Source organism: Oncorhynchus clarkii, chromosome 1 (assembly GCF_045791955.1).
Source record: "Oncorhynchus clarkii lewisi isolate Uvic-CL-2024 chromosome 1, UVic_Ocla_1.0, whole genome shotgun sequence".
NCBI classification, from domain to species: Eukaryota; Metazoa; Chordata; class Actinopteri; order Salmoniformes; family Salmonidae; genus Oncorhynchus; species Oncorhynchus clarkii.
Window position 1 is genome coordinate 50,393,957 of NC_092147.1, and position 26,201 is coordinate 50,420,157.

The 26,201-nt window shown below is 41.9% G+C and overlaps 1 protein-coding gene across 2 annotated transcripts; it reads left to right on the forward strand.

Moving 5' to 3' along the window:
• Positions 1-3,874: 3,874 nt before the first annotated feature.
• LOC139408480 (glucoside xylosyltransferase 1-like) lies at positions 3,875-23,154 on the forward strand. Of its 2 annotated transcripts, XM_071152425.1 has the most exons (8): positions 3,913-4,243; positions 7,632-7,712; positions 13,598-13,787; positions 13,985-14,116; positions 14,389-14,640; positions 16,763-16,886; positions 17,175-17,347; positions 20,004-23,154. In XM_071152425.1, the coding sequence occupies exons 1-8, from the start codon at positions 3,996-3,998 to the stop codon at positions 20,163-20,165; spliced, it is 1,362 nt and encodes a 453-aa protein (XP_071008526.1). In that variant the 5' UTR covers positions 3,913-3,995; the 3' UTR covers positions 20,166-23,154. The 2 variants fall into 2 exon arrangements, with proteins under 2 accessions (XP_071008537.1, XP_071008526.1); XM_071152436.1 differs by lacking the exon at positions 7,632-7,712 and having other exon boundaries at positions 3,875-4,243.
• The last annotated feature ends 3,047 nt before the right edge of the window (positions 23,155-26,201 follow it).

A 26,201-nucleotide genomic window follows, 5' to 3' on the forward strand; every position in this document is an offset into this window, starting at 1 on the left:
CATCAGTCAGACGTGAGTTTCTTCCATTTGTGCTCAGTGGATGGCAGATGGGTCTTAACCATATACTTTTATGGGTGCGTTTACACGGGTAACCAATTTCAGATATTTTTTTCCATGAATTGGTCTTTTGACCAATCAGATCAGCTCTGAAAAAGATCAGATGTAAAAAATAACAATTTAGTGGAAGAAACATCTGAATTGTGCTGCCTACTTAAATGCAGCCTAAGCTCCTCACAGGAGACTATTTGGGATATTCATGGATAGCCCTCATTTTTATAACCTATTTACAAGTACTGTATCTACTAGAGTCTGGATAACTTGACATGCTTGGGAATTTTGTTAGAAATTGGTCTTTATGGGCCTCCTGAGTGGCTCAGCGGTCTATGATTCACTGCGTCGCAGTGCTTGAGGCACAGACCCGGGTTCGATCCCAGGCTGTGTCCCAACCGGCCTTGACCGGGAGTCCCATAGGGCGGCGCAAAATTAGCCCAGCGTTGTCTGGGTTAGGGGACGGTTTGGCCCAGGGGGCCAGGACCTTCAACCTTCGTCTCTCCCGAGACCGTACGGGAGTTGTAGCGATGAGACAAGATAGTAGCTACTAAAACAATTGGATACCACGAAAATTAGGGAGTTTGGTGGGTAATGTTTCAGAGGACGCATGCCTCGCCCAAGCATGTTGGAATAGCAGGGATGAGACAAGATTGAAAAAGGTGGTAAAATAAAATGTTTTAAAACAAAATATATATACACACACACACACACACACACACACACAGTGGGGCAAAAAAGTATTTAGTCAGCCACCAATTGTGCAAGTTCTCCCACTTAAAAAGATGAGAGGCCTGTAATTTTCATCATAGGTACACTTCAACTATGACAGACAAAATGAGATTTTTTCTTTCTCCAGAAAATCACATTGTAGGATTTTTTTATGAATTTATTTGTAAATTATGGTGGAAAATAAGTATTTGGTCACCTACAAACAAGCAAGATTTCTGGCTCTCACATACCTGTAACTTCTTCTTTAAGAGGCTCCTCTGTCCTCCACTCGTTACCTGTATTAATGGCACCTGTTTGAACTTGTTATCAGTAGAAACGACACCTGTCCACAACTTCAAACAGTCACACTCCAAACTCCACTATGGCCAAGACCAAAGAGCTGTCAAAGGACACCAGAAACAAAATTGTAGACCTGCACCAGGCTGGGAAGACTGAATCTGCAATAGGTAAGCAGCTTGGTTTGAAGAAATCAACTGTGGGCGCAATTATTAGGATATGGAAGACATACAAGACCACTGATAATCTCCCTCGATCTGGGGTTCCACGCAAGATCTCACCCCGTGGGGTCAAAATGATCACAAGAACGGTGAGCAAAAATCCCAGAACCACACGGGGGAACCTAGTGAATGACCTGCAGAGAGCTGGGACCAAAGTAACAAAGCCGACCATCAGTAACACACTACGCCGCCAGGGACTCAAATCCTGCAGTGCCAGACGTGTCCCCCTGCTTAAGCCAGTACATGTCCAGGCCCGTCTGAAGTTTGCTAGAGAACATTTGGATGATTCCGATTAAACCAAAATATAACTTTTTGGTAAAAACTAAACTCGTCGTGTTTGGAGGATAAAGAATGCTGCGTTGCATCCAAACACCACCATACCTACTGTGAAGCATGGGGGTGGAAACATCATGCTTTGGGGCTGTTTTTCTGCAAAGGGACCAGGACGACTGATCCGTGTAAAGGAAAGAATGAATGGGGCCATGTATAGTGAGATTTTGAGTGAAAACCTCCTTCCATCAGCAAGGGCATTGAAGATGAAACGTGGCTGGGTCTTTCAGCATGACAATGATCCCAAACACACCGCCCGGGCAACGAAGGAGTGGCTTCGTAAGAAGCATTTCAAGGTCCTGGAGTGGCCTAGCCAGTCTCCAGATCTCAACCCCATAGAAAATCTTTGGAGGGAGTTGAAAGTTCGTGTTGCCCAGCAACAGCCCCAAAACATCACTGCTCTAGAGGAGATCTGCATGGAGGAATGGGCCAAAATACCAGCAACAGTGTGTGAAAACCTTGTGAAGACTTACAGAAAACGTTTGACCTCTGTCATTGCCAACAAAGGGTATATAACAAGTATTGAGAAACTTTTGTTATTGACCAAATACTTATTTTCCACCATAATTTGCAAATAAATTCATAAAAAATGCTACAATGTGATTTTCTGGACTTTTTAAAATAATTTTGTCTGTCATAGTTGAAGTGTACCTATGATGAAAATTACAGGCCTCTTATCTTTTTAAGTGGGAGAACTTGCACAATTGGTGGCTGACTAAATACTTTTTCCCCCCACTGTGTATGTATGTATGTATGTATGTATGTATATATATATATATATATATATATATAATTAATAGGTATTTATTTTAGTTCATGTATGTTAGAAATGTGTACACTGGTATACATGAGGTGGTATTGTATTGCAGATGTTTATAAGGCTAATGTTTCCTAATCTCTTTCCTTCATATCTAATTACTAAGGTATTTAGCTAGCTAGTATCTAGTAGGAAGCTATTTGATCATAGTTCAACTTGTCCTGCAAGCCAATGGGTGCTTTCCAGACACCCAGATACACACACATACTTTTGGCCATACTTTTTTTGTGTGGACACCCCTTCAAATGAGTGGACTCGGCTATTTCAGCCACACCCGTTGCTGACGGGTGTATAAAGTCGAGCACACAGCCATGCAATCTCCATAGACAAGCATTGGCAGTAAAATGGCCCGTACTGAAGAACTCGGTGACTTTTAACGTGGCAACATCATAGGATGCCACCTTTCCGATTAGTCAGTTCGTAAAATGTTTGGCTTGCTAGAGCTGCCCTGGTTAACTGTAAGTGCTGCTATTGTGAAGTGGAAATGTCTAGGAGCAACAACTGCTCACCACGAAGAGGTAGGCCACACAAGCTCACAGAACGGGCCCGCTGAAATGTGTAAAAATTGACTGTCCTTGGGTTGCAACACTCACTACTGAGTCCAAACTTCCTCTGGAAGCAAAGTCAGCACAAGAACTGTATGTCGGAAGCTTCAAGAAATGGGTTTTCATGTCCGAGCAGCCACACACAAACCTAAGATCACCATGCTCAATGCCAAGCTTTGGGTGGAGTTGTGTAAAGCTCGCCGCCATGGGACTCTGGAGCAGTAGAAACACTTTTTCTGGAAATCTAGGTTTGGCGGATGCCAGGAGAATGCTACCTGCCCGACTGCATAGTGCCAACTGTAAAGATTGTTGGAGGAGGAATTATGGTCTGGGCTGTTTTTCATGGTTCGGGCTAGGCCCCTTAGCTCCAGTGCAGGGAAATCTTAATGCTACAGCATACAATGACATTCTAGACGATGCTATGCTTCCAACTTCGTGGCAACAACTTTGGGATGAATTGGAGCGCCGACTGCGTGTCGGGCCAAATCGCCCAACATCAATGCCGACCTCACTAATGCTCTTGTGGCTGAACATCCTGACAGCAATGTTCCAACATCTAGTGGAAAGCCTTCCAAAAAGAGTGAAGGCTGTTATAGGAGCAAAGGGGGGACCAACTCCATATTCATGCCCATGATTTTGGAATGAGATGTTCTATGGGCCAGTGTCCACATACTTTTGACAGTGTGTGTATTAAATAATATCTGGAACAGTAATTAGGGATGTATTCATCACGCTGATTCTGTTGCAAAACGTTTGCAATAAACGGTTTACTCCAAACCGAAAACGTGTTTCAACGAAGACTACAGTTTCTATTGGACAAATGCAGGTAAGTCCCTCCGTTTCGTCCCGTTTGCTTCCGTTTGGTTAAACTGTAAACGATTTCCTTTGCAAGACGTAATGAATACACCCCTGTGCTTTGGTTTCTTGACAGAAGGTGGAGCTCAAAGTTGACGTAAACACAACCCTAGTTAGTCAATGTAAATCCATATCTGAAAGAATGTTACGGTAGCACGGTTTATTCACAAAATGCGATGTTATCTTCATGCACTTCTACTGTGCATGGTCTTTGCTGTCTTTTCGGTGCTGTATGTTTTTAATCAACTACCGGTAGCCTCGTCTTTTGAGTCGCAATACGAAGACGGATGGACCGACAGAAGAACAAAAAAATCCAGTGGCAGGCAACCCCAATTTGGGGCCCAAGACACTGGGCACATAGTCAGGAATGGTGAAGGAGTGCCAAGCCTTTTTGCCCACCAAGAACATGACAGGACCAGGTAAAATAACAATTGATTAGCCAACAGCCAAGTAACTAGCCAACACGCTAAAGCTAGCCACACTTGTAAAATACTAGCCACAACTCTTCGCTAGCAGGATTACTAGCTAACGTTAGCTAACCAGCTAATCTGTTGACTTTACAGATAAAACATTGCCCCGTACCGTAAGGATGACGAAGTAAAACCACAGATCAATGAGCTAGTGGGTTAACTAACCAAAGTCATAATGCCATGGGGAGGATGTTGATCATCATTGCCTGCTATAAATCCATTAATTTGCTAATTCACAATTATCCACATTGCAATTTCAGTTTTTTCCACCCTGTTAGGTAACGTTACCTATCATTAGATGTCCTGCTTAGTTCAAGAAGATGGGTTCTTACCTAACTAGTTATCTATTTCTGCAAATATTAGAGAAACTCAAGCAGCTTGCTCGATAACCAAGTAGCTCTCTAATCTACCCCTATCATGATTCAATCACCATGGAACCAAAAGGCATTCAACTTGTTGTTCTGTCTTAAGTAAGGCATTGTCAGTGTCTTACTGGAATCCCTATTGTAGACTGCCTCCTGATGTTTGTGGAATGAACTGATTATTGGGACCTATGTATACATGGCTGGGCAACCCCTTGAAATCAGTGGCCACTTTACTCATTTTAAAACCTGGCAGTAGCTGTGCTTGGGTAAAATCACTGGGGAAGCCAAGCCAGAAAAAAAAGCCATGTTACAACCTAGTTGTGGTGTTTGCTCTATAACCTGTTAGTTCATATGCCTTGAAACCGTGATATATAAAGGACGAGACAATAAGACAGTGGCAGAATAAATGTTGTTTCATAACAAAACCGGTGAGCGAGCTCTGTCCGGCAAAGTCCACAAACCATATTGCATGTAACAAACAGTTATGTTACGTACAGCAAGTTAATGTTTTTAACATTTTTGGACTACTAAACAACTGTTGAGTTAGAAACACGAAGAGTAACTGCAAATCGCAAAGAAAACAGGAGCTGCACCGTTTCAACATCATCAAATCACCGATGCTTAGTCTAAAACTAAAAGATATCAAAAATAATGTAGTCCAATCAATGTAAGCTAAATATGATTTGGCTGTCTATGGTTCTGATTTGTGTGTGTTGGTGCAAGTAGATCAACATTTTGACTCACCCTACTTTGACTCACCCTACTAAACTTTGGTGAGGGCTACAAAAATTCTAAACTCCTGAGGGGCTGCAGTTGCTTGTGGGAATCATGAGGAACGCCAATGCCTTCCTGTTTCATGTTGACTAAACGGTCTATGACTTCGTCATACAGTACGCTTTTAGTTTTTGTCATAGGCTAGCGAGCAAGAATTTTATCCAGGTAGTCTAACTTCCTTTCATGGGCAACAATGTGCCAGCTAGTTTAGGAAAGGGCCTATTTTAGCTAGCAACAACACAACGAGATGCAACAATTGTAGTTTTTTCTGTAAATAACATTTTCCTCTCGGTGGGATTGGTGTGAAGCCAAATCCAAACTGGCTTCCCTCGACACCATTTCACAGTTGAGCACACAGTTTAGCTCAACGCTGATTGACTATTTTATACTTTTAAAAAAATGTATCAAGGGAGGCCAAATGCTCACTGGCTTCCCTTACATTCAATTCTACATGCTGCAACAATGTCCTACTCTTTTTGACCAGACAGCATCAGATAGATGGGCTACACAAACAGAGACAGAGGGGCACTGTTTCGCTCGCTCTGACACTTTCTCCGGTGAGATACATTCAGCCTCTTGCGAATTAAAGAAAAATTATGAAACACAGTTGAAAGATGAATTATATTTTTTTCTTTTTTTTCTTGGTAAATGTTTTGGGGAAGCCTGGCTTCCCTTGGCGTCCATGAATACACACCACTGCAACCTGGACCCGGTTTCCCAAAAGCATCTTAAGGCAAAGGCATCGTTAGGAAAGAGGAGTGGGAGACCCTGGTGCACAACTGAACAAGAGGACAAGTACATTAGTGTCACGTTTGAGAAACATACGCCTCACAAGTCCTCAATTGGCAGCTTCATTAAATAGTACCCGCAAAACACCAGTCTCAACGTCAACAGTAAAGAGGTGACTCTGGGATGCTGGCCTTCTAGGCAGAGTTGCAAAGAAAAATCCATATCTCAGACTGGCCCCCCAAAAAATATTAAAATGGAACTCTGCCAAGAAGGCCAGCATCCCAGAGTCACCTCTTTACTGTTGACGTTGAGACTGGTGTTTTGCGGGTACTATTTAAAGAAGCTGCCAATTGAGGACTTGTGAGGCGTATGTTTCTCTAACTAGACACTCTAATGTACTTGTCCTCTTGCTCAGTTGTGCACCCCACTCTTTCTATTTTGGTTAGAGCCAGTTTGCACTCTTCTGTGAAGGGAGTAGTACGCAGCGTTGTACGAGATCTTCATTTTCTTGGCAATTTCTCGCATGGAATAGCCTTCATTTCTCAGAACAAGAATAGACTAATGAATTCAGAAGAAAGTTCTGTTTCTCGGCATTTTCAGCCTGTAATCAAACCCACAAATGTTGATGCTACAGATACTCAAATAGTCTAAAGAAGACCAGTTTTATTGCTTCTTTAATCAGAACAACAGTTTTCACCTGTTCAAACATTTGCAAAAGAGTTTTCTAATGAGCAATTAGCCTTTTAAAATGTTAACCTGGGATTAGCTAACACAACGTGCTATTGGAACACAAGAGTGATGGTTGCTGAGAATGGGCCACTGTACGCCTATTGTACGTCATATTTTATTTTTAGGTCACTTTGATATTTTCTATAGCAACGAGCGATTTGAATTTGGCTTTATTCATTCTTGCTCCCAGTTTGCACACACACACTCAAATACAGAATTTACTAAAATCAAACATTGCATACAAAAGATCAGGAGAAAACAGAATACACGGCAAACATATCACAAAAACATGAATACATAATAGGCTATATTCTGGAGTCATTTTCAACACGTGACAGCTCCTGTAACGACACAGTTCAATTTAACTTTGTATCGAGTGCACAGCATGGTGTTTTGGGAAACGGGTGTGTCATTTTCGGCCCGTTTTTACGATGAATCATTAAAACATTTGTAAATTCCATCCATTCCATTTTCCATCGGGAAACCTGGCCTTGTAGTGTAGTCTACCACAGTAGGAGTCATAATACCATTAAACCTAGCGGTCAAACAGAAATGGCTCCATCATTTTTTCCACCATTCATTTGATCCATTGTGGATTTTTAGAAACACTTCAAAATAAGGACTGTGTTTCGTTCGTTTTGAAAACCGTGTAAATCTCTGACAATGTGACTTTTTAAAAATAAATATATTTGCCTGTATTTAACCCCCGAAATTGAAATGCTAATGTGGCTATCATACAGAACTACAAATGCCTGTCTCAAGCTTCACATCACTCACCAGGGCTATGATGATCTGGACGAGACTGACAAATCGAGGCAAAGGTAAGAATCTCCGGATGAACTATCTAATGTTAGCAACAATTTAGTAATTCGTAAATTGGCTAAAGTTGTTTAAATGGACAATTCTGTTAACTGTCTTGAGCAAGTTTTTTTTTTTTTTTTTACGGAAAATGCCTGTTAGCTAGCTCATGGTTAGCTAGTTAGCAACCTTATCCTGGCTGGATGGCTACATTAGCCATTTTTGTCTGGCCATTTAAATGCTTGAGGAATTCTTAAACGATTTCTAGCTTTCTTTGGCCTTTTATAAATCCACAATCTAGCTGGCTAGTTAATTGAATTTGTCACAGGCGTTCTCCAATCAAGTTGTAGAAACATCTCAAGGATGATCAATGGAAACAGGATGCACCTGAGCTCAGTTTCGAGTCTCGTTAGTCATAGCAAAGGGTCTGAAGACGTATGTAAATAAAGTTATTTCTGTTTAGTTTTTTTCGCTTTGTCATTATGGATTATTGTGTGTAAATTGAATATATATATATATATATATATATATATTTAATCAATTTTACAATAAGGCTGTAAGGGGTCTGAATACTTTCCGAATTCACTGTATGTCGCAAATAAAAGCCCTGGGTAGCGAGTTGCTACAATTCCAAGTCTGGAAGGTTAAAACCACCTTCAGGCCGTGTCTAGACTTGACAGTTCATGCAGCTTTAGTATTCTGATCATAGAGGTCTGATAATGGAATTCTGAGCGCGTCTTGCATCGACACCTACATTTAAATGTGTCTACGGTGTACACAGTGTCCGGATTCCCTTTTCCCCGCGCCATATTCAAATGCCTAGAATGCATTCAACAAATGGTGTAATAGGCAAAATGTGATAACACAACCACTGATGGCTGTAGGTAACTACTGTGGCAAACTAGCCAGCTAACCTCTGTAGCTAGCTAGCAAGCGATGCTAAAGGGATTGTAACTGGGTTAGCTAACTGGCTAGCATTTATGAGGCCAGCAAACACTTTCCTCCCACTCTATGTCCTCCAACGTCACCCACTGTGCGCTTTCGGTAGGTAGCCTGATTTGCGTCCAGACAGGAGAAATCTGGTCTTCCTGATTTTAAACACAATCAGTCCACCAAGCGATTTTTTTGTGCGTCTAGACCCGTGTTTTCAATATGATCTTCGTATTCTGATAGCAGAAGTCGCATTGTAAGTGTCAAGTGTAGCAACTACTTCAGACTTCGGGAATATGTGCAGCATTTTTTATTTGTCTGTTATGACCGAGTATACCTTTTGTTATTTTTTTATTTTAAAGAATGTCTTCGTGAGGTAATTGGATTTGGCAGTCATGCCATTCTAAAGAGGTTTATTCTACCTGTAAGATTTATGGGAAGATTATTCCATTTAATTAGATCTGCTTTCATATCGTTGGGTAATGAATGCAGCAAAAAAAGAAAGTCCTCTCACTGTCAACTGCGTTTATTTTCAACAAACTTAACATGTGTAAATATTTGTATGAACATAAGATTCAACAACTGAGACATAAACTGAACAAGTTCCACAGACAGGTGACTAACATAAATAGAATAATGTCTCCCTGAACAAGGGGGTAAATCAAAAGTGACAGTCAGTATCTGGTGTGGCCACCAGCTGCATTAAGTACTGCAGTGCATCTCCTCCTCATGAACTGCACCAGATTTGCCAGTTCTTGCTGTGAGATGTTACCCCACTCTTCCACCAAGGCACTTGCAAGTTCCCGGACATTTCTGGGGGGAATGGCCATAGCCCTCACCCTCTGATCCAACAGGTCCCAGACGTGCTCAATGGGATTAAGATCCGGGCTCTTCGCTGGCCATGGCAGAACACTGACATTCCTGTCTTGCAGGAAATCGTGTACAGAACGAGCAGTATGGCTGGTGGCATTGTCATACTGGAGGGTCATGTCAGGATGAGCCTGCAGGAAGTGTACCACATGAGGGAGGAGGATGTCTTCCCTGTAACGCACAACGTTGAGATTGCCTGCTATGACAACAAGCTCAGTCCGATGATGCTGTGACACACCGCCCCAGACCATGACGGACCCTCCACCTCCAAATCGATCCTGCTCCAGAGTACAGGCCTCGGTGTAATGCTCATTCCTTCAACGATAAACACGAATCTGACCATCACCCCTGGTGAGACAAAACTGTGACTTGTCAGTGAAGAGCACTTTTTGCCAGTTCTGTCTGGTCCAGCGACGGTGGGTTTGTGCCCATAGGCAACGTTGTTGCCGGTGATGTCTGGTGAGGACCTGCCTTACAACAGGCCTACAAGCCCTCAATCCAGCCTATTGCGGAAAGTCTGAGCACTGTTTGAGGGATTGTGTGTCCCTGGTGTAACTCGGGCAGTTGTTGTTGCCATCCTGTACCTGTCCCGCAGGTGATGTTCAGATGTACCAATCCTATGCAAGTGTTGTTACACGTGGTCTGCCACTGCGAGGACGATCAGCTGTCCGTTCTGTCTCCCTGTAGCGCTGTCTTAGGTGTCTCACAGTATGGACATTGCAATTTATTGCCCTGGCCACATCTGCAGTCCTCATGCCTTGTTGCAGCGTGCCGGGACCCTGGGCATCTTTCTTTTGATGTTTTTCAAAGTCAGTAAAAATGCCTCTTTTAGTGTCCTAAGTTTTCATAACTGTGACCTTAATTGCCTGCCGTCTGTAAGCTGTTAGTGTCTTAATGACCGTTCACAGGTGCATGTTCATTAATTGTTTATTGTTCATTGAGCAAGCATGGGAAACAGTGTTTAAACCCTTTACAATGAAGATATGTGAAGTTATTAGGCTTTTACTAATTATCTTTGAAAGACAGGGTCCTGAAAAGGGAACATTTATTTTTTTGCTGAATTTAGGATATAGTTGTCTTTATATATTTGTTTGTCACATATTAATCATCCTAAGTATTAAATATTTGTTGTGGTCCACTTTTTAGCTTTAGGACAATTTCTACAATATTTTTAGAAAATGTGTTATTTCATCTGGAAAGTTCAAAGTTTTTTGTAGAAAAGGACATTCAAGATGGTCAAGCCTTTTTGGCATCAACAGCCATTTTTGATAGATCTATATAGAGAGATATATATTTTTTTTGCATATTGTAACAAACTGAAACTTGCTCTTGAATGGAATTCTATGGGAAAGCCGCTCATTCCTGGTACTTTTTTCTGTGCAAATGTTTTAACAATATCGAATATTTATTCTTGGGTAATCGCTGTTTTTAGTGATTTATTTTTTGTCTGCTGATAATTGCTTCAAGGGTTGTTTAGATTAGACAATGTACCTACAAAAGGTTCTAACGATGAACGATGCTTTTGGGAAACCGGATCCTGGTCTCAGTATGCCAACTCCTATGGTCAACAGGGTGACAAACAGTGACCGTTAGTAGTTTGCAAGATAGCATAAAAAATCAAATCAAGCTTTATTTATACAGCACGTTTTCGACATGGAATGCAAAAATAAAAATAAAATCTGAAATATTTATTACACAACAAACATAAGATAAACCAAAGAGAACTAAAAATCAGGAAAATCAAAGCTAAAAATGTGTTTGAAGATCTGTTTTAATTATGTCTACAGTTTCAGCCTCCCTCGGGTTATCTGGCAGTCTATTCCAGAGGCTGGGTGTATAATACCTAAAGGCTGCCTCTCCATGCCTCTTGGTCCTAGGCACTGGTATTTTAACCAAAGCCCAGAGGACCTGAGGCACTCACTGGGTACATAACTTAAAAGCATGTCTGACATGTATTGGGGTACACAATCCTGGATTGATTTTAAAAACCAATAGAAGACTCTTTAAAAAATATATATATATATATATTCAAAAACTCACAGGCAGCCAATGCAGAGACCTTAAAACCGGTGTAATGTGTGCTCTGGTCTCGGTCAGTACCCGTGCTGCAGCATTCTGTATGTTTTTTCAGTTGACCAACGGCTTTCCTGGGTAGACCAGACAGCAGAGCATTACAGCAGTCAAGCCTGTTTGTAATAAACGCACGGATGAGTCTCTGGATTAGCCCGAGAGAGAACCGGCCGCACCTTGGCAAAGTTCCTCAGGCGGTTAAAAAGCTATTTTGGTCACATTCCTGATGTGTGATTCAAGATTTTGTTCAGAATCTAAAACAACACCTAGGTGTTTTGCCTGCTGTTTTCTCTTTTTTTTATGGCCTGTGAATTAAAATTTGCAGCTAGATTCTCTCTCATTGCTTTGGCTCGAACACCAAGGACCTTGGTCTTGTCTTGATTTAGCTGGAGGAAGTTGTGAGCCATCCCAAGTATTTAAATCCCCAATACAGTCTCATTTATCCGTGGTGCTAAAATCCTCCGGTCACACAGAAATGTAAAGTTGTGTATCGTCTGCGTAGCCGTGAAAATCAATGCAGTGCTTCCTGATAACGCTGCCAAGAGGTTACATATATAAACTGAACAGTACCGGACCTAAATCGAACAATGTGGAACGCCACATGTAATATGTAGTTTCTCTCTCTAAGTTATGTTCTCCAAAGTTTGACAAACTCTCGACCGGTTAAATGCGTCCTGGACTCATTTAGAACTGGACCGGAGAGGCCAACCCACCTCTCCAGTCTGTCCAGAAGGACATCATGGTTAACGGTGTCGAATGCAACTTTAACTAAGGCTGTCTATGTGCTGTGGTGTGGACAAAAAGCAGATTTGAAATGTTAAAAATATTAAATGTTGCCACTTAAACAAATATTTTGTTTTGAACGCCAATTTCTCCAGAATTTTGCTTTATTTCTCCTGAATTTAGCTTAAGAATGAAAGGTGGGGGTTGCCCCAAAAAATCTAGATTACTTTGGTTCAGAAGGGGTTTCACCATAGCAGTTTTTAGTGCAGTGGGGAAAGTGCCTGTGAACAATGAGTGATTTTAATAATAGCTTGCACTTCTTCAGATATACAATTAAAAACAGTCTTGATGAAGGTGGTGGGGATAGGATCGAGAAGGCAGGTAAGTTGTGATTTCACTTTCCTGAGCATGTCAACCAGGGAAAATAAATCCATAGTGCCTTTGTGTGGTAGTCTAGGGCGCATATCATCATTCTTCTCATTAGGTCTTGCTTGAATGATACCCAACCTAATGTTGGTTATCTTATCTCTGAAATATGCTGCAAACTCATCACATTTAGATGAGGGAAGTCCACATAAATTTGTACCCTGGCAAAACTATCAGGCAGTCAATGGTCGAGGAGCACTCTCAAATTATTCAGATTTTTTTATAGTGATCGAGTTAGAAAAATGAGCCTGTCTGGCATGTCTTATTGCAATGAAATATCATAAAGGACCTGCAACTTTGATTTTCTCAAGTTCCGCTCTGCCTTCCTGCAATTTCTCTTTTTAATTGATTATAGTTTCCTCCACTCATCCAAGGGGCTCTCCATTTGGATGAGGCCCTTTTCAGCTTTACTGGAGCTATGGCATCAATGGTTGCCCTTTAATTTGCTATTAAAGTTATCAACTAAATCATCACAAGAGGAAGGCAGAATAGGTGCAGTATTGTTCATACACTCAATAAAATCTGTAGCAACATCAGAGGTAAGATAGTGTTTCTTAATAATGCGTTCAGTATTACCCTGTGCAATAGGCAACAAGGTAGTAAAAAACTCCACAGTGGTGATCAGATAAAGCAACTTCAACATTAGAGGATATGTCAATAGAAAGCCCCTTGGTAATAACCAGGTCCAGAGTATGGGTGGGCCCAGTAACATGTTGGATAAAGTTCATAGAGCTCAAAAGATTAATATGTTGTGAATTCCCACCATCCAATACTTACCACAATCCAATGCTTTTAAATCCATGACGGGGACTGTGCAAGTGGTGCCCTTCTTCTAAAGTGCCCTAAGATGCTGCCCTCCTCCCTTTTTTTTTATCTCTTACTATCTCAGGGAGAAGCCAGCCTCCGCCAGCGTCCAGGAGGCCACTAAAGATGAGCGGCTCCATCTGGCTGTAGTGGCCTGTGGTCCCAGACTAGAGGAGACTCTCACCATGTTAAAGTCTGCACTCCTCTTCAGCGCCAAACCGCTACACTTTCACATTTTCGCAGAGGACCATCTGCATGGCAGCTTTGGAGAGTCTGTAAGTATGGAGAACAGGAATTAGTGGCAGGATGAATTTTGGTACTAAGTGATATGGCCCTAGCAGTTAAGAGGATGGAACTAGAAGAAGAAGAGAGAAGCTGTTGAATTAGATGTCTGTACCTGTGCCGGTGTGTGGTTGTCTCTGTCAAAGCGATCCTGTTCACTTGTGTCTGTTCCCTGCGTATTTTCCCTCAGCTGGACTTGTGGCCCAGTGTCTTCCAGACCAGGTTTAACTACACCACGTACCCCATCACCTTCCCCAGTGAGAACGCCAAGGAGTGGAAGAAACTCTTCAAACCCTGTGCTTCTCAAAGGCTCTTCCTTCCGGTGAGTCCTCAGGGTTTGATGAGACTGGCCATAATAAAAAAACTCAATTAAACTGTTCAGTGTCCCCCTTGCTGAGAACAATACACATTTGTTCATGAGATATTGGACCCAGATTAAGCCCATTCCTGGACCTCAACAACTTTCATTGAAGATTCTCCATTTGAAATCTGGGTCAGGGAATCAGGAAAATGGCGTGCTGTCAGAGTAATGTGTGTAATGTTTGATTATGTTCTTGGGCATTCTAACCTTTTTTTTTTTTGTCTCCTCTCCAGTTGATCCTAAAAGACGTAGACTCTCTGCTGTACGTGGACACCGATATCTTGTTCCTTCAGCCTGTAGAGGAGATCTGGTCCCTGCTCTCCCTCTTCAACTCCACCCAGCTGGCAGCCATGGCCCCTGAGCATGAGGAGCCACGCATCGCCTGGTACAACCGCTTCGCACGTCACCCTTACTATGGAAAGACCGGGGTCAACTCTGGCGTCATGCTCATGAACATGACCCGGATAAGAGAGAAATACTTCAAGGTGATTGTGTCAGTGAGAATGAGCGTCTTTGTGTGTAGGTGTATATGCTTGAGAAGAGGTTGTCAGGATCTCTTGAACTTTCTCAGCTTATTTTTTTGTATGTTCTGTTAAAGCATTTTGTGTGTAGAAAGGCCAAACTGTTGAAGGTACAGTAGCAGTCAAAAGTTTGGACACACCTACTCATTCAAGACATTTATTTATTTGTACTATTTTCTACATTGTAGAATAATAGTGAATACATCAACACTATTAAATAACACATGGAACCATGTAGTAACCAAAAAAGTGTTTAACAAATCAGATTCTTCAAAGTAGCCACCCTTTGCCTTGATGACAGCTTTGCACACTCTGGGCATTCTCTCAACCAGCTTCATGAGGTCATGAGTCACCTGGAATGCATTTCAATTAACAGGTGTGCCTTTTAAAAAGTTTATTTGTGGATTTTCCTCAATGCGTTTGAGCCAATCAGTTGTGTTGTGACAAGGTAGGCGTGATATACAGAAGATTTGGTAAAAAAAATAAAAATCCATATAATGGCAAGAACAGCTCAAATAAGCAGAGAGAAACAACAATTCATCATTACTTTAAGACATGAAGGTCAGTCAATACGGAAAATTTCAACAACAAAAAAAGTGCTGTCGCAAAAACCATCAAGCCCTATGATGAAATTGGCTCTTATGAGGACCGCCACAGGAAAGGAAGACCCAGAATTACCTCTGCTGCAGAGGTCCATTAGAGTTACCAGCCTCAGAAATTGCAGACAAAATAAATGCTTCACGGAGTTCAAGTAACAGACACATCTCAACATCAACTCTTCAGAGGAGACTGTGTGAATCAGGTCTTCATGGTCAAATTGCTGCAAAGAAACCACTACTAAAGGACACCATTAAGGAAAAGAGAGAGGGCCCAAGCCGGCTTGGGCCAAGAAACACGAGCAATGGGCGTTTAGACCAGTGGATGGTCTGAGTCCAAATTTGAGATTTTTGGTTCCAACCGCTGTGTCACACAGTAGGTGAACGGATGATCTCCGCATGTGTGGTTCCCACCGTAAAAGGAGGCGTGATGGTGTGGGGGTACTTTTCTGGTGACACTGTCAGTGCTTTTATTTAGAATTCAAGCCACACTTAACCAGCATGGCTACCACAGCGTTCTGCAGTGATACGCCATCCCATCTGGGCTGTGCTTAGTGGGACTATCATTTGTTTTTCAACAGGACAATGACCCAACACACCTCCAGGCTGTGTAAGGGCTATTTGACCAAGAAGTAGCGTGATGGAGCTTTGCATTAGATGACCTGGCCTCCTCAATCACCCAACCTCAACCTAAATGAGATGGTTTGAGATGAGTTGGACCACAGAGGAAAAGCAGCCTACAAGTGCTCAACATGTGTGGGAACTCCATCAAGACTGATTCCAGGTGAAGCTGGTTGAGAGAATCCCAGGAGTGTGCAAAGCTGTCATCAAGGCAGAGGGTGGCTACTTTGAAGAATCAAAAATGTATTTAACACTTTTTTGGTTACTACCTGATTCCATGTGTTACTTCATAGTTTTGATGTCTTAGCTATTATTCTACAATGTATAAAATATTACAAATAAACTCTTGAATGAGTAGGTGTGTCTAAACTTTTGACTGGTACTGTCATTTGTAAATGATCGTAGTTGTGTTCTTCAATTTGTAACGTTGGCTAAGGCATTTTCTGTAAGTCTTCTGCACCCCCATTATTGACCAGAGGAGGTCACTGTTGCCATTCTTCTGCGTAGCTCATCAGCTGTGGCTCACCAACTGTGTACTGTAGGGTTTCCCAAACTCAACTCGGTCTTTGGGACCCCTATCAGCTAATCATCAAGCTTTGAATGAGCTGTGTAGGGTTAAGGCAAGAACCAAAATCACTTGGCGTCCTCAGGACCAAGTTTGGGAAACGCTGGTGTACTGTTATAAACATATTGCCATGCCTCAGACACAGAAAGGATGAAATCATTTATTAATTGTTTGGTGTCAGTCAGGAGTTTGGCTGTTTTTTTTGTTTTCATTTATATTGTGTCACATTACCCAGAATGAATGTGGTTCACACTGTCATTTAACATATTTTTGGTTCTTTCTTTACTATGACTTGTCGTGACAGAATGACATGACGTCAGTCCCCCTCAAATGGGTGGAGCTGCTGATGCCACTTCTCCAGAAATATAAACTCAACATCACCTGGGGAGACCAGGACCTGCTCAACATCATATTCCATCATAACCCAGGTGAAACTCATCTTCATTAGGTCCCACCGCCTCAAATACCATTGTGCAACCAAAACAAAAATGTGCATTTCTTATTGGACGGGTGCAGCTAGTACTTCCATGTTTCTGATCTTTTTATTTAGTTTAATTCAAGTGAACATGACCCAGACAGACACATTGCTTTATTGTTGAAACGATCTATTCTTCTTCCTCTAGAGGAATAACTGTATTTCTGTAAGTATACAACTCACGCAATGGTGTAACAGAAACCCTCAGCTACCTCTCTCCCTCCTGTATTCCCTTGTGCAGAGAGCCTGTATGTGTTCCCATGCCAATGGAACTACCGTCCAGACCACTGTATCTACGGCAGCAACTGTCTCGAGGCCGAACAAGATGGCGTCTTCATTCTCCACGGAAATCGAGGTGTTTACCATGACGACAAGCAGCCAGCGTTCCGGGCCGTCTATGAAGCCATCCAGAAGGTAACGACATCCTCAGCTATGCCTGTAACCTGGGAATTCAGACGGGGGGGGGGGGGGGGGGATATTGAAGTAAAGAACATCAGGATGTGCTTCCTGATGCATTTAACTAAACTCAGCAAAAAAATAAACGTCATCTCCCTGTCAACTGCATTTATTTTCAGCAAACTTGACATGTGTAAATATTTGTATGAGCAAAACATTAATCAACTGAGACATAAACTGAACAAGTTCCACTGACGTGACTAACAGAAGTGGAGTAATATGTCCCTGAACAAGGTGGGTCAAAATCAAAAGTAACAGTCAGTATCTGGTGTGGCCACCAGCTGCATTAAGTACTGCAGTACATCTCCTCATGGACTGCACCAGATTTGCCAGTTATTGCTGTGAGATGTTACCCCGCTCTTCCACCAAGGCACCTGCAAGTTACTGGACATTTCTGGGGGTGGGAATGGCCCTAGCCCTCCATCCCCGATCCAACAGGTCCCAGACATGCTCAATGGGATTGAGAGCCGGGCTCTTCGCTGGCCATGGTAGAACACTGACATTCCTGTCTTGCAGGAAATCACGCACAGAACGAGCAGTATGGCTGGTGGCATTGTCATGCTGGAGCGTCATGTCAGGATGAGCCTGCAGGAAGGGTACCGCATGAGGGGAGGAGGATGTCTTCCCTGTAACGCACAGCGTTGAGATCAGTCGGGCTGTTTGTCAAATACCCTTAGTGTGGTAGTTAACATTTCCTCTCCTGTCTTTCTGTCCTCTAGGCCCAGTGCTGTCAAACATGATTTTCCTATGTCTTTATATACATTTCCACACTGAGGTTGAAATACTACTGTGAAATTGGGAAAGTTAATAATACCTTTTTTGTGTATGAGCTGTTTGAAAAGACTGCCTGAAGTTTCATCCTGATTTGGTGCGATAGAGTTTTGGCCTGCCTGGTGCCATCACCAGGCTGTAGCCAATAGACCAATAAGAAATAGTTCCGAACCCCTCTGCCAATAACGGCTAGTTTTCACTCAAAATTTCTGGCTTGAGATATAGCTTCTTAAATAAGCTATTTTTGTTTGTTTTCATTAAAATGGTCCAAAATAAGAATCACAGCAAGGTACTTTAATTGTTACCCAAAAATGATTTGAAATTGAGATAAAAAGTGCTGCGTTGGACCTTTTTTAATAAACAACCTATCCTCTTAACATTTGCTCGATTACATCATCAGGGCACTCCGGGCCATTGCTTTTTATTTGGTGGACTTCCATCCATCCAGATGAAAATGCTAAATTGATAGTCCCTTTAACTTCTCTGTAATTCTGCCTCCGTTCTCCCAAAGCCAGGCTAATCCCTACCTACCTACTAAACAGACCTGCGTCCACCCACCGATCACTCCTAGTACTGGCATTTTTAGAGCAGGGTTCCCTAACTGGCGGTCCATGGGTGATTTTTATTTAGCCCCAAAGTTTTCTGAGCAAAAACAAAATGACATAAAAGAATGTAAAAACACCAGCAAATCAGCTCCATGTGATTCTAATTGATTATAATAATACACACACACACACACACACACACACAAAAGAGCATACACACAGCACACACTCACTCCTACAGCGGGGTTGCCCAGGTGCATTCTAACCCAGAGTCCACTCACGAACAACTGAGAAGGAAATAGTTTGTTATTGAAACTGGCTGTGTGTTAACTTAAGCCAATAGTGCTCTTTAGGTTGAGAATTATTTATCCGTTTTCTTATAGTTGAAGCTGTGTTTTAGTATTTAACCAGCCTTTCAACAGCTTGTGTTCCGTCTGTTGAGCATTTGGAAGAAGCTCTTACCAGTTCTTCCTTTGCTGCCGCTCTGTCTTTCATTCTCTTCCTTTACACCTCTTTCAGTTTCTTCTCTCCCTGCTCCCCCATTCCCTCCCCTCCCAGTCCTTTGAGGACAGCAGGCCTGAAGCCCATACTGTAGCAGGCATTTCTGGAGAACACTCTCATTCTCAGCACACAAAGAACTCAGTCAGTGTCTCTCCCTAGACGACCTATCCCAGCTTGCACTGAGGCTGCTTGGCAATAAACCCGGGCTCACCATTACTGATATGAGCCAAATCCACAGAAGAGTTGTAAAAAGGTTAGTGCTGATGATGCTATGTTGAGACACAATGATGGGATGTTGTGGACAAGGAACACGAAACACACACACACGCACACCAAGAAGACCGCCATCACCACCCAACAGCATCCACATAAAAATCAATAAGAGACAGTTAATGCTGCTTTATGGCCTGCTGTTGTGTATGATAGATGATAAAGCAAGTGTGTGTGCATCCTTTGAGTGACCTAATGCTTAGCCAAACTGGGTTCCAATGAGCCCTCGTAAAAAGGTAATTTCCTCTCTACTGTGCCTGCTGTAAAAGTGCGGCTCACCCACGGAACGTAAAAAAGCTTGATTCTTTATTCATGGCTATGACTGAAGAGATTGGGTCTGCAGTGACTGAGAGTCTTGGAGGGAGAGATGAGGCGGAGATGCCGTGATGAGTAACCGAAGCGAGGGTCGAAGCCTGATCTTTTGGGGGCAATTTATGGTCGTCCAGAGTTGACCGCAGCAGTGCTACCACTAGACCAAATTCCTGCACTGACATGTAATCATATACATTTTGTTTTCTTCTCCACAGTACACATTTGGGGACAACCTAGTCCAGTCCCTACTCCTCCCCCTGGAGGCAAATCTTCAGGAGACCAAACACACCTACTGTGGAAGAGCAAGCCACATGTTTACTAAGAGGTTAAAACGGAGCATCAGCATACTTCAACAGGAAACCATAGAGGGAAGGTGACGTATACCACTAGACTACCACTCTCCTACTACCATCGATGGCTGACTGACACTCTGTGGCACACCTCAAAACTATGCCCCCAGGAGTACAGGAAAGAGCATGCATTACTGGCATGTGTATATGATCCCGGGCGGGATTTAGCCCACGCTCTTTCCTCAACCGTCCATGCCCAAAGTTAGATGAATCCGTCTTCTGTTTACAAACGGGCAACAGCTACCGGCGCGTCGACACTGCTCCAAAGACAATTTCGAGGGGAAGATGATCAGTGTAACACCGTGTCTGTTTTCCTGTGGAGCCGTTGTTCCTCAAAAAACTTTGTCCCGTGAACGTGATAATCATCAGGTTAGGTAACTGCAGTCAAAACGTGTGGGAAAGCGCTGAAATTAAATCTCTTTGCCCTCTACAGAATTGGACATTTCTATCATCTGAGTGCAAAAATGGTACACTTCACAATCGGGTTTCGGTATGTTTTTCACCTGTGATGAGAATGTCAGTCTGACGATCGCATTGCAATCCTCAGAAGTATTCAAGGAAGAGAACCCATCACGGTTCTTTATATGCCCCGCATGATCCAAAAGTTTATATTTTATTTAAAGTATATGTTAATGTTATATCAATTAGATTTAAATGTTAGGATTAGATTGAAATTATACACCTGCAGTGTCATGAAGAATGACAACACACCGGTTAAAGTTTGTCATAACTATTCCATGAATGCAGTTTCATTGGTACAAAACTTGATTGTAAACAAATGCTAAAGGGAAGTATTTTGAGGTTTAGAATCTGAGGATATCAATATTGGTGTTATACAGTGCATTCGGAAAGTATTCAGACACCTTGACCTTTTTCACATTTTGTTACGTTACAACCTTATTCTAAAATGGATTCAATTGTTTTTTTCCTCCCTCATCAATCTACACACAATACCCCATAATGAGAGAGCAGGTTTTTGGGGGGCACATTTATAAAAGAAATCTAACTGAAATCACATTTACATAAGTATTCAAGCCCTTTATTCAGTAGTTTCTTGAAACACCTTTGGCAGCGATTACAGCCTTGACTTCGTGGGTATGACACTACAAGCTTGGCACACCTGTATTTCTGGAGTTTCTCCCATTCTTCTCTGCAGATCCTTTCAAGCTCTGTCAGGTTGGATGGGGAGCATCACTGCACAGATATTTTCAGGTCTCTCCAGAGATGTTAGATCATGTTCAAGTCCGTACTCTGGCTGGGCAACTCAAGAACATTCAGAAACTTGTCCCAAAACCACTCCTGCGTTGCCTTGGCTGTGTTCTTAGGGTCGTTGTCCTGTTGGAAGGTGAATCTCAGGTCCTGAGCGCTCTGGAGCAGATTTTCATCAGTTATCTCTCTGTACTTTTCTCTGTTCATCTTTCCCTCGATCCTGACCAGTCTCCCAGTCCCTGCCGCTGAAAAACATCCCCACAGCATGATGCTGCCACCACCATGCTTCACCGTAGGGATGGTGCCAGGTTTCCTCCAGATGTAATGCTTGGGAGTCAGGCTAAAGAGTTCAATCTTGGTTTCATTAGTCCAGAGAATCGTATTTTTCATTGTCTGAGAGTCCTTTAGGTGCCTTTTGGCAAACTCCAAGTGGGCTGTCATGTGCTTTTTACTGAGGAGTGGCTTCTGTATGGCCACTACCATAAAGGCCTGATTGGTGGAGTCCTGCAGAGATGGTTATCCTTCTGGAAGTTTCTACCATCTCCGGCGAGGAACTCTGGAGCTCTGTCAGAGTGACCATCGGGATCTTTGCCACCTCCCTGACTAAGAACCTTCTCCCCCGATTGCTCAGTTTGGCCGGAAGAGTCTCGGTGGTTCCAAACTTCTTCCATTTAAGAATGTGTAAGGCCGTTGTATTCTTGGAGACCTTCAATGCTGCAGACATTTTTTGGTACCCTTTCCCAGATATTTTTCGACACAATCCTCTCGGAGCTCTACGGACTATTCCTTCAACCTCATGGCTTGGTTTTTGCTCTGACATGCACTGCCAACTGTGGGACCTTATATAGACTGGTGTGTGCCTTTCCAAATATTGTCCAATCAATTGAATTTACCACAGGTGGACTCCAATCAAGTTGTAGAAACATAAGAAAGGATGATCAACGTGAAAAGAAAAAAAAAGACCTGTTTTCGCTTTGGCATTATGGGGTATTGTGTGTAGATTGAAGATGTATTCATTCAAGTTTAGAATAAGGCTGTAACGTAACAAAATGTCAAAGGGGAAGGCGTCTGAATACTTTATGAATGCACTGTAAATGAGATTACATCTATCAACAGAATGCACTTTTAATGTCTGCCATATTATAACTCCATAATGATTATAACTACTGAGTAAATGATCCAAGAATACGTCCATAGTCTCCATGTAAACATAGATAGAATTCTATAATAGCCATTAATCAATATTTGTGTGGAATTAGGCATGAAGGTTTACTAAGGAGATTTAATCATAACATGTTTGGTTTTAGCTAAAGTTGACATGCGATAGGTTGTTATGCTCTGTGCATTGAACTTATCCCCCAGGTTTATGCTGTATCTGAAAAGTACGTACTGTACTTCATTATAACTTAATTAATGTTTTTGGATTCACATGTGAATCTTATAGGTCGTATAGGTACGAAAGAAGCAAACATACAATCAACTGAAAATACCTTTTTTAATATGTATTGAATACATTTTAAATCACATACATTTTCTCCAATTGTACATTGACTTAACACAACCAAACTGTATTAAGAAGTGATTTTTTTTTGCTGTCACTCTTTCCCTCCATTTCTAACTAATGCTAAAAACAGATTTTTCACTACTGATTGTACAGATCATGGATTACGTCTTAAAATATCAATGTTAAAATCTGACCGTGTATGACATGTTTTACTGAGTATACCCAATCTATGGTAAAACAAGTTTGTTCATTGTGATGTTATAGCCATATATTGTTTATAATAAATATTACACCTTGTTGTGAGCTTGGTTGTGCTGCTTGACCGACAGTAAATGTGCAATATTTCATATATAAAATGCTACAATCGATAGAACAGTGTTGGTGGAATTAAGCAGTCTTTTTTGTAGTTTGTAGTAGTTTCGCAAACAGACGAAGAGAAATGGAGGGAGATAATTAGTTATATAATATGGTCTATGGTATAGACTTGTTAATTAAGTCTACCTCAAAGTTGATATCATGTGTATAGGCTACAATCATTATATGGAGTATATACAGTGGAACGAAAAAGTATGTGAACCCTTTGGAATTACCTGGATTTCTGTAACAAATTGGTCATATAATTTCATCTGATCTTCGTCTAAGTCACAACAATAGACACATTCTGCTTAAACTAATAACTCGCAAACAATTATAGGTTTTCAGGTCTTTATTGAACACCTTATAAACATTTACAGTGCAGGGTGGGAAAAGTATGTGAACCCTTGGGTTTAATAACTGGTTGACCCTCCTTTGGCAGCAATAACCACAACCAAACGTGTTCTGTAGTCGGGAATCAGACCTGCACAACGGTCATGAGGAATTTTGGACCATTCCTCTTTACAAAACTGCTTCAGTTCAGACTTACCAAGAATATTGCTGGTGTGAACTGCTCTCTTAAGGTCATGCCACAGCATCTCAATCGGGTTGAGGTCAGGATCAGACTGGGCCACTCCAGAAGGTGTATTTTCTTCTGTTGAAGCCATTCTGTTGTTGATTTACTTCTGTTTTGGGTCGTTGTCGTTTTGCATCACCCAACTTTAATTGACGGATAGATAGCCTTACATTCTCCAGCAAAATGGCTTGATAAACTTGGGAATTCATTTTTCCGTCGACAATAGCAAGCTGTCCAGGCCCTGAGGCAGCAAAGCAGCCCCAAACCATGACACTCCCTCCACCATACTTTACAGTTGGGATGAGATTTTGATGTTGCTGTGCTGTGCCTTTTTTTCCCTCCACACATAGTGCTGTATGTTCCTTCCAAACAACTCAACTGTAGTTTCATCTGTCCACAGAATATTCTGCCAGTAGCACTTTGGAACATCAAGGTGCTCTTTTGCAAACTTTAGACGTGCAGCAATGTTTTTTTTTTTTTGGACAGTAGTGGCTTATTCCGTGGTGTCCTCCCATGAACAACATTCTTGTTTAGTGTTTTGCGTATCGTAGACTCGTCAACAGAGATGTTAGCATGTTCCAGAGATTTCTGTAAGTCTTTAGCTGACACTCTAGGATTCTTCTTAACCTCATTGAGCATTCTGCGCTGTGCTCTTGCAGTCATCTTTGCAGGACGGCCACTCCTAGGGAGAGTAGCAACAGTGCTGAACTTTCTCCATTTATAGACAATTTGCCTTACCATGGACTGATGATCATCAAGGTTTTTAGAGATACTTTTGTAACCCTTTCCAGCTTTATGCAAGTCAACAATTCTTAATCTTAGGTCTTCTGAGATCTCTTTTGTTTGAGGCGTGGTTCACATCAGGCAATGCTTCTTGTGAATAGCAAACTCTCAAATCTTGTGAGGTTTCTTTTTATAGGGTAAGGCAGCTCTAACCAACATCTCCAATCTTGTCGTTGATTTGACTCCAGATTAGCTGACTCCTGACTCCAATTAGCTTTTGGAGAAGTCATTAGCCTATGGGTTCACATACCTTTTCCAACCTACACTGTGAATGTTTAAATTATGTATTCAATATAGACAAGATAAATACAATAAGTTGTGTGTTATTAGTTTAAGCACACCGTTTGTCTATTGTTGTGACTTAGATGAAGATCAGATCAAATTTGATGGCCAATTTATGCAGAAATCCAGGTAATTCCAAGGGTTCACACATACTTTTTCTTACCAGGTGAAAGCTATGATACCTTGTTGATGTCAATCAGTGTAGATGAAGGGGAGGCGACGGGTTAAACAAGGATTTTTATGCCTTGAGACAATTGAGACCTGGATTGTGTGTGTGCCATTCAGAAGGTGAGGGCAAGACAAAAGTTTTAGTGCCTTTGAATGGGGTGTGGTAGTTGGTGTCAGGTGCACCAGTTTGTGTCACAAACTGCTACGCTGCTGTGTTTTTCATGCTGAGACGTTTCCCGTGTGCATCAAGAATGGTCCACCACCCAAAGGACATCCAGCCAACTTGACACAACTGTGGGAAACATTATGTGAATATGAAAAAGATAATTGATGTTAAAAGACTTACGGTGTTTGGCTTGCTTGTATGACATCAAAGCGGTATTTATTATAATCCTCAATGTTTCATCTTTCAAAATATAGTGAGTCTTCTTCATTTACAGCATTTTCCTCACTCAAGACAACAACATGTGCAAGGGTTTTCCAATTACCGCCGCTTTGAAGCACAGAGCCAGAGCTCTGACGTCATGACTATCGTGTAAAGCCACTACGTTCCAATTTTAGGCGCTTATCAGTGCCCAAATCTGCAATTTTCAACCCGTATGTATACGAGTACCGGTATAGGGTTTAAAGGTCAACTGCCCCTTCAGAACCAACTTCTCTGGTTTTAAAAAGACTGTCGCATCAATATGATTCCCGAAACATGAATTCTAGTGTCATAATTGACTACAAAATCATTTTGATTGTATTGTCAGTCTCTTCCAAAACAGAGTTTTGTAAATTAGTTCGTCACGACTTACTTGATTGTTGGGTATGGATTACTTATGCCCGCTTTTGCCAATGAGGCACAATTGCCCAGAGACACCACGTTGTGGTCCGCCCCCAGCTGCTCTGGAAGCCTGCCTGCCTCAATAGCACTTTAAAAGCCCAGACATTAAGTATGAGGTAAATGGCCTAACACAGTCAAGTAAAAGGGGTGGGGCTGGGGCCTCAATGTCAGCTGGTATATAATAAGCTATATCTATCATTCACAGGGTTAGATACAGGATATTCTCTCTCTTTTTATTTGACTAGGCAAGTCAGTTAAGAACAAATTCTTATTTACAATGACGGCCTAAGTGGGTTTAACTGCCTTGTTCAGTGGCAGAAGGACAGATTTTCACCCCGTCAGCTCCGTGATTCAATCCAG